The sequence below is a fragment of the Anoplophora glabripennis genome, unplaced genomic scaffold, assembly GCF_000390285.2.
Source record: "Anoplophora glabripennis isolate ALB-LARVAE unplaced genomic scaffold, Agla_2.0 scaffold576, whole genome shotgun sequence".
NCBI classification, from domain to species: domain Eukaryota; kingdom Metazoa; phylum Arthropoda; class Insecta; order Coleoptera; family Cerambycidae; genus Anoplophora; species Anoplophora glabripennis.
Window position 1 is genome coordinate 75070 of NW_019416659.1, and position 9150 is coordinate 84219.

Consider the following 9150-nt stretch of genomic DNA (forward strand, 5'->3'; position numbering starts at 1 on the left):
TGCTATTATAATAGAGGTACTGTAATTATATACAGGGTGTCCAGAAACCCTTCGGCCAAATTCATTTCGCCTTTCTGAGTCAAACCGTTTTGAATGTGCATATCTAGCAAGGAAAATATTTGGCCGCCATCTTCAAAGCATTATTGTTCCATTAAGAAGTATTCTTCTATGAGGCAGTTTGTGTTCAATTATCCTAAAACTTTTCCTGGAATATGTATGTGATTTTCATTTGGCTGGAGAGTTTCTGGATACCTTGTTTACAAGGTGAGTTTGTGACTCGTAATTATATTTTAACCAAAAATAAAAATCGATAAAACAAACAATATTTTTTTACAGAGAACTAAAATTATATAAATAAATATTATTATAATCATTTGTTTCAAGCATTGCTCAAGAGAATTGATTCACGTTTTCGAGAATTTGAAAACTCTATGCCTTATGTAAGAAAAAAACCTAGGTAAAGGATATCAATGGACTACTCCTTTAGGAGGACCCTGTATTATATATTATTTCCAGTCTGGGAAGCTTATTGCAAAATTCGGAATAATTCACAACTTTAACCCTATACTTTTTTATGGTATACCATAAAATAATTCAAAATTGGTGTCCATTTTTCATAACAAATGAATATAAATTAGTAAAATAATTAGGTGAAAAGGGGGTTTGTTCTTAAAAATTTAAAGTTATCTTACCTGCAAAGACCGGCAACATCTGAATTCTCATCTATTATTTGTGTACTCCTCTAAATTTAAGTTTTATTAAATGCTGAATTTTTGAAGTAATTACGGGCGCATTTCGATTAATTTTAGTATCCAAAATAAATTTTTTTATTTCGCGTGTCGAGGGATAAGTTCCTGTACTAATATAATTCTTAAAATAATTGTCTAGTGAAGCGATTTCCCATTCAGTCCAATTTCTTTTTCGGGTAGTGGTTGGTTTTTTCCTAACATCTGGAATTTCTAAAGGAGTATCTATAAAAAAATAATATAAATTTGTACTACTTATGTATGTTTATTCTCTTTTAGACAATCTATGTTGTAAACACATCGCTTATAGTTTATATGTTTGCCAACATCTTTTGTTTTTTGCTAATGTTTTACGATTTATAAAATTTTTATAAAACGTAGTTTCTATTGCAAAGTTTAAACTTTTCGGTTTCTTTTCACCAAATAAATCTTTGATACCTATATAACGCTCATTCATTTTTCAAAACTAGTAATATTAAAATTACAAATGCTGGTTATAGCTACATGTAATTGTAACTAACACTTTAAAAAACTGTAGCGTTATCGAAATATAAAGTCAAACGCATTGTAAAATTCGTAAAACTCGTAGAGTTTTACGAATTATGTGGCGGCTCAGCATCTCTACTGCCTTATTTGAGTTTTCTTAGTTTCCAATGTGTAAAAAATAATAATTGAGGTAAGTCGAAGCAAAGGGTGTACAGATAATCCTCACCCATATAATCGAAGTTCTACTGTATCCCTATGTTGCAAAGCGATTAGTATACTTGTTACTTAAACATCTATTTACCTGTTTGTTTCCTACTCATAACCTCTGAATGTTTAGATGTACTAGAAGATGCAACCGGCTTGTTAATGTTTGCATTGCCAATAATTGAAGTAGTTCCTAAAATATATACATTATGAATAAAATTCAGTTAAATATATTACTTACAAATTAAAATACAAGGATTAGCTAAGTATATTGTTATAAAATTATTTTTACCTTGCCATTCTAAATTGTTTTGTGAATCTTCAGGTGTTACACTACTTGTTAATATTTCATTTAAAATTGTTAAATCTGAAACGTAATAGAATATTACGATATTTTAAATGTATCAAATTGTGTTAGGTAATTAATAACGAACAAAATAAATTGTTTCATGGTTATTGATAATTCTTACGTGAAATATCACTAAAAGTTGACTGGTGAGTACCTAATACATTCAATACAAAATACTAAAGATTTGATTTTAAGTTCGGAAACGCCTCGTTGTCGACATCAGATGTAAAAATAGTTTACTTTTAAAAGTTAGTTTTTTTTTATATGTACACTTGTAAATTACACCAATTTAATTTACGTTAATAATAATTGTTATTAAAAACATAATCCGCAAGTTTCATAGTTAACTTCCTAAATGCTTAATTATACATCAAAACTTCAAGAGCCTTTTGTTGTTCCAAATTAATTCCAGGTCTTACAAAAAATTAAATGCTGAGAAAACCAGTGGAATACATTTATTTTTAATAGAAAAAACTAAAAATATCGAAACCGTTCATTTTCAAACAAAGGTTCATACGACATTTTTTAATGTCTTAAGGTGGTTAAAGTATTTACATTTATACATGATTTAGTTATCAACTTACCATCATCCATCTCTGCATCATTATTTTCATGTGCATATTCTAAATTGGGGTTCAAATCGATTTGTGATAGTGATTTCCCTTTATATTCTGCAGGTACACAACCTTTATCCATCATTAATAGTATTTTGGAAATTTTCGCCGTTTGATAAATATCCACTGGAAGCCTAACAGCAAAAGCAATCAGTAATCATTAAATCAGTATATTTAAAGTACTTACTCATAGAATTCTTCATGGGTCTTTAGTGTATGACCCATAAAATCAGAGAATTGTTTAACTTCCTGTTTCGTTAAGCTTAATATTTGCATGACAGTCGCAATATGTATCCTTAGTTTACTACTTGAAATTGCTAGTGGATTTTCCAAATTAAATTTTTTAGAGAGATTTCTTATAGCAACATCCCCTTTTCCCCACTTAATAGTGCTACCAGGAGTTGCGAAAATATAATCATTGTCAGAATGAATATACTTATTTCTGTTTTCTAATAATATTTTAATAAAACCTTGTACTTCTTCGGGTACTAAAATCACAACGGGTCTACTCCCCTTTCCTCTGTTAACAACTCTTTTGTAACTTTTGGTTAAAATTTTCTCGCTTTCTGTTAAAATTTTTTCAAAATCGGCACAATGACTTTTTCTGTCAATTTCGTAATCTTTAATTTTTAAGAATTGTACATCACCAATCCTTCTTCTATTGAAAATTATTAACAAAGATAATATGCACTGTACCAAATCTTTGTATGTATTTTGATTATCTTCATTATTTACAAATACTTGTTTGCAATTATTTACCATGTTTAAAATTCCGTCTCTAAATTTTTTAATGTCACTAATTAATGGTAACAGTAAAGGTTTTTCCCATTTTTTCTCTTGCAAATCCTTGTTTGCAAGAGACCCTAGTTCTATATTCCATCTACTTTGTACTAATTTTTTAAAACATTTTATATTTTTTAACCACGAAATACGTTCGTCATCTGACTTACACCGGAAACCATTATCTTCTTTCATTATAAGGTGCATTAATTCGTCACATACAAATTTTAAAGAAGTTCCTAAATGCATTGCAAAATTTGGCGATTTAAAGGTTTTTTTAAATGGATCATATCCAACGATATCCCTAGTAGCGGATAATACTGGTTCAAAATGTTTGGGTTGGAGTAAATCTTTCAGACCTATGTTTTCATTATCGATTAATTTTCGAAAACTTATTAATAATCGAGAGAGTTCCCGCATTCGTGTACTACACGCATATGCCATACGTTCTCTTTTGTGTTTCTTAAGATATGAATTGCCAAAATGTGCTATAAGTAAGTCTTTTTTGGCCTGAAATGCGATGTCATCACCCTTCATTAAATCGAAAACCTTAAATAAGATCATATGAGACAGTTAGTATAAAAAGTATACATACAAATATATTCACCTGTTCCTTGACATTTAATTGAGAAATTACATTAGTCGGATCCGCTGCACAAGCGGTAACAGTATGGGAACGAGAAATATGATTTAATTTCAACTGCTTTCTTTCATTTTTGTTTCTATTAAAAGCAATGCATACTTTAACATGGCGTTTTAAAAAATTTTTTAAGAAAAGCCCTTTACAATATGCACAAGGGTAATATTGAGTGTTGTCGTATATATTGTCAAAATTTCTTCGATTGGGTTTTACATTTCCCTGTAAATACAATTTAAAATTCGTTTCATTTCTAAGTAAAGCCATTGCATTTTTTCTCTCTGTGCTATTTTTTGGGTGTTGAAATATGTCTTCTATTTCCTTGATATTTATGTGATGTCGTTGCAAATGCCTCATGAAATTTTTTGTTGCTATATCCATCAAGCAAAACTTGCAGTGGATGAGTTTATTTGATTTTATATTAATCTGCAAATTTAATTAGATTTATGATTATCAGTCCTTAATTCTAGCCATTACTGATAATCCCAAAAAGGTGAAAAGTATATTTACAATTTGCTCTTACAATACAATTGATGAATAATGTGAACAAAAAAATATGGAACACAAAATACCTATATTTAAAAAAAATTGTTCTGTGCTCCGACATCTTTTACCATATTAAAATTATTTAATATTCTGTAAACTCTTATTGTATTGTATAAATACAAATATTTAAACATAAGACCATTTATGGCAATCTAATTTGGGAAATGTATTTCGCAAAATATTATATCAATCTCCAATTTTATTTAATAGCGGTTAAAAATAAATTATTGCCGAACGAGAAAGCATTCTTTTAGTAACCGGGCTCACAGCTACGTGTTAAAAAATATCAACTTTGAATTTGAAAGGTCTTCACTTTTTCAAGGACAAATATATTTAGCAATCGATAGATAACAACTTGACTTGATTTAAAAAATATGTATTTCGCTATATTATACATGTATTAGAAATATTTGCTGCCTGCGGCAAGATAAAATTCGGTTTGTGGCGCAAACACTAATATACGAGTAAATATCTATGAAAAACATGAAAATTCACCAAATTGAATATTAGTTAAAAGTAAAAGATATAAAAGACGCGTTGTTCAGAGACGTATTTTATTCTTAGATTTTAGTTTACTACTATTAATAAACTGTTAAAAATTGAGGTGTATTTTTTTTAATTAAAATTTTTCTTACAGTGTGTCCGGAAATTATATGAGCAGTATCCGGAAATGATGAGCAAACATTTGAGGAGGCGATTTTACTCGAAAAATTGATACCACAAGTTCCTATACCATTTTTATGAAAACTCAAAATTAACGGATACAAATTAATTTTTCAATGTAATCTTTTAAATAACTTTTTGTCAGTACTTCGATTATCTTCTATTTTGCATTTTTGTTCCGAATTTGAAGTAAATCTTTCAATACCAGATGACTTAAAGCAGCCCTTGATATTTAAGTCACTCAGAACTTTTTTTTATTTATGAGAGAAAATTAAAGATCGTTAAATATTTAAAAATATTATACATAGATATATTTAAAAATGTTATATATTACGAGATGAGTTGTTTTCGAGAAAAACGCGTTTAAAAATTTTACAGCACTCAACAAATACCAGGGGAAACTCCAAATTCTTTACTTCAAATTTGGATAAAAAATGAGAACTTTATACAAAAAATATAAGAAATAAATCTGACAAATTTGAAGATAATCAAAACAATGACAAAAAAGTTATAATAATAAATTTTACACCCTATATATCCAGTAGGTTTCTATGAGTTTTCACAAAAACAATACAGGAACTTGTGGCAACAATTTTCGAGTAGAATCACCTTCTTAAACGTTTACTCATCATTTCCGTATATCCTGTTATAACAGGGAAATTTACATAACGTAAATAATTACCTTATTTTCTTGACACAACAATGGCGAAAATATTCTTTCAGTAGTCTTTTCAAGCTCTTTGGTATTAGTAAGGTTAATTTGTTTTAAACTGGAATTTTCTGAAATTTCTGTTGACGATTCGCTATCATCCGGATATTGAGAGATTTCAAAGTCTTTATCCTTTACGTTATCATCTTCAATGCTGCTACTATCTGAATGAAATTCATAAATATCTTTTGACGTTGATGGTAAATTATTCCTTTCAATATAAGACGTTTTCGAAGTAATTGTGGAACCGTCCTCACCTTTGATTTTCAGATTTGAATTTAATTTACTTAAAAAAATCTGAAAAATTATAATATTGAAATAATGTTTTCATTTAACTACAAATGTTAAAATTGTCATTTAACTCAGGAGATGTAGAAAATTAAATTTTATTTATAAGAAGACTTTATTATAATTATTATTAGCTTAGGCACGCAGTAAATAAAAGTTATTTAGTATTTATTAGCATAAAAATTTTTTACTAATTCAAAAATAGTTATTTTTGACTTTCGTACAAAGATTGTCTTAAAATTATTCTGCAAACTTTAAAAAATGGTGGTCAAATTTGGGATTTCCTTACCATTAATTTGCATAGAGAAGCAACGTTAAAATCATAATTATTAAATTCTACTAGATATCTCAAAAAAATAGTAAGAAATGGTAACTTTCTGAACAAATACAGGTTAAATATCACAACTCACGGGAATAAAATTATATGTAATTGAAATGTCTGTGCTGTGACGAAAAAAAATTTTGTCATTTTTACAAACCGGATTATTTGTTTTTAAACTGTTGTTTTCTTTTGATTCATGGCACAATTCGCTATTCCTGGAACACTGACTGATGATAAAAAGTTTTTCATGTTCAATGTTATGTTCCTGTTCAACATTGTCGGAGTGAAATTCATAAACATCTGTTGATTTCGAGGGTAAATTATACTTAATGTTTGAAGTAACCTGTGAAGGATTCGCAGAAACAAGAACATCTGACAAAATCTAAAAAAAATACTTATTAATATAAATTTCATATGAAGAGACATATAACATACGTACTTTAATTTTTTTAGGAGATAAAAATTCTTCTTCATTCTCAAATATAAATGGAATTGAAATAGTTGAATTGCTGTCATAGCTATCTGAAACGATGCTACACGAACTATTGGAATTTATTTCGTTAACCCACTTCTACAAAAAGACGATCAACATGGATATAATATATCGTTAATTGTGTAAAACTACTTACAGAAGTTCTTTCTAGAATATCTAAGTTCTTGGAATTTATTTGATTACTTTCTAAAGATAAATGTGGATTTTTATTTTCTAAAAATAAATATACATAAGCACATTTTAACATATTAATTATACTTCAACCTCTTTTCACCAAATTAGAAACAAAATTACATTTTTTTTAGTCTAATATTTCTCATTTTATTAGTTTATACTTTAAAAATGTAAAAATTTCGAGGAAAAAATAATTTCTTGTTAAAATATATTGCTTATATTCAGGGTAATTAAGAAACGGCGACCAAAAATTAAAACGATACAGAGTGTTCAACTTAAAATAGGTATATTTGTTATCTTTTTAAATATTTTAAAAATTACTTGAAGATAACTTAACAATCTGCACATGGATTTATGTAAACATTGTCTAGAACATCTTCCTAAAATTTAGATGCTCCAGTGGCGAAGATGCAGGGTAATGATAGCATTTTTTCTAAATACAATAATACACTATTGCTTTATTATAACAACCATGATATTTTTGGAATCGTCTTTCAATTTTCTGTAAATTGCTACTTCTTCAGGTTTTTCGGAAAAAGTCTAGTTTTCGAGTACAATTAAAAACAAACCGAAACCGAGAACACTTATTTAAATGAAACATTTTATATCAATAAATGCTCAAAAATACCTACATGTACATTTAAAAGTTGCTATGGCAGTCTACTATGCAATTTTAAACAGCATTTTATTCGAATATGTAATGCGCTTTCAGTTCACTTTTTCCGAAAAACATTAAGAAGTATTTCGTAGAAAATTGAAACACGAATCCGAAAATATCACTGTCGTTCCAATAAAGTGGTGGCGCATTTTATTCAGAAAATACACTAATATTCTGGATTTTCGCCACTGGTGTATCAAAATTTTAACGTTTACAAAAATACGTGTGCTCATTTTCAAATTATTTCATTCACTACCTAATCCCTACATTCACCTAATCCCTAAAAATGCATAAAAAACACAAGGTGTTATACTTGATCACTATTTGTGAATCACCCTCTATATTTACCTTTAATCGCCAAATTCACCATTAATTTACCGCGCGAATTCATTATTAATCACTTGATTGGAAGTCACAACGGTCACTTTGACGAACACTCACTTATTAACTCTAAGAAGCTTATTTAAGAGCATTTACATTATTAAGCAATGCGATGTTGCCGTTTTTTTCATCGTTAATGCATGGCAGCACAGAATAAATAGCTACGCTACAGAAGGTTCGTGGGAATGTATTTAGCGAATAGGTCCTAAGGTGGCTGATAGATGGCATGACGATGCATACTTGTTAAAATTTCAAAACTTTGGAATATAGCGGTATTCCAAAGAAGCAGACTAGCGCGTCCGTTTCCATGACAACTATTTATTGGTACTGCCGCTGTTGTCACATGTTTCTATCTTAATAAAGCGCGTTGCGTTTATGAATTTTAAGGTGGCCGGCGGCCGTATTCCCGGCCGTGAAATAGTTAAATTTCTGGCGTTTTTAGGTACTGAACCCTTGAAATATAAAACGTGTAGAACAAAAGTAAACACAAAAATAAAATCCTTGAAGTACTCTTTACTCATTGTTACTGTCTAAATTTACCCAAATAAAATAATAACTTTTAAAAATGCGTTTAGTGATATCCTCACCCCACATTTTAAGAATTGTTTTCACATACTTGTAATAAATAAACGTAAACAATTCTATATGCAGGACTAAACAAGTATACAGGGTGTGCCACTTAAATGTCTTAAGGGATTATTAAATTTATTTAATATTTTCTATCATAATGTCTGTTATATGTAAATTTTAACTTTTCGTTAATACGAAGTCGAGTACACGGTGTACCAAAATTCAATTTCTAAAAAACAGCATTTAGAAGATATTAAATTCAACATTCTGAATCTCAGAAACGAAGCGTTTTCTTAAAATATCCAAAGGAAATTGCGCTACGAAGCTACGGACTATAGTTACGAAACACACATATATTTAAACTATACCTACCTTATAAATTTCGACTTAAAATTGTAACATGTATGTCTTTACTAACTTTTTATGTAAACAAAAAATATATAAAATACAAGAAAGTAGGAATTTTAAAAATAATGAAAACACAAATCTGAAAATAAATAAAAATATATATATTATAAATAAATATATGA

General features: G+C 28.5%; 1 protein-coding gene across 1 annotated transcript; it reads right to left on the reverse strand.

Moving 5' to 3' along the window:
• Positions 1-692: 692 nt before the first annotated feature.
• LOC108910839 lies at positions 693-7051 on the reverse strand. Its single transcript, XM_018715583.1, has 10 exons — positions 6974-7051; positions 6784-6915; positions 6502-6726; positions 5708-6031; positions 3787-4242; positions 2587-3728; positions 2370-2533; positions 1729-1803; positions 1534-1629; positions 693-971 (listed from the first exon to the last, which is right to left on the reverse strand). Exons 5-10 carry the CDS (start codon positions 4195-4197, stop codon positions 727-729), a joined length of 2133 nt encoding a protein of 710 aa, XP_018571099.1. The 5' UTR covers positions 4198-4242; positions 5708-6031; positions 6502-6726; positions 6784-6915; positions 6974-7051; the 3' UTR covers positions 693-726.
• Between the last annotated feature and the right edge of the window lie 2099 nt (positions 7052-9150).

Bases quoted from the DNA above. Each gene is read 5' to 3' on its own strand.
- LOC108910839 (XM_018715583.1), bottom strand. From the start codon at position 4,197: ATGGATATAGCAACAAAAAATTTCATGAGGCATTTGCAACGACATCAC. The intron at 1,804-2,369 runs GTAAGTTGATAA...ATTACGTTTCAG, and splicing joins TGATGCAGAGATGGATGATG to ATTTAACAATTTTAAATGAA. The intron at 972-1,533 runs GTAAATAGATGT...ATTTTTTTATAG, and splicing joins TATGAGTAGGAAACAAACAG to ATACTCCTTTAGAAATTCCA.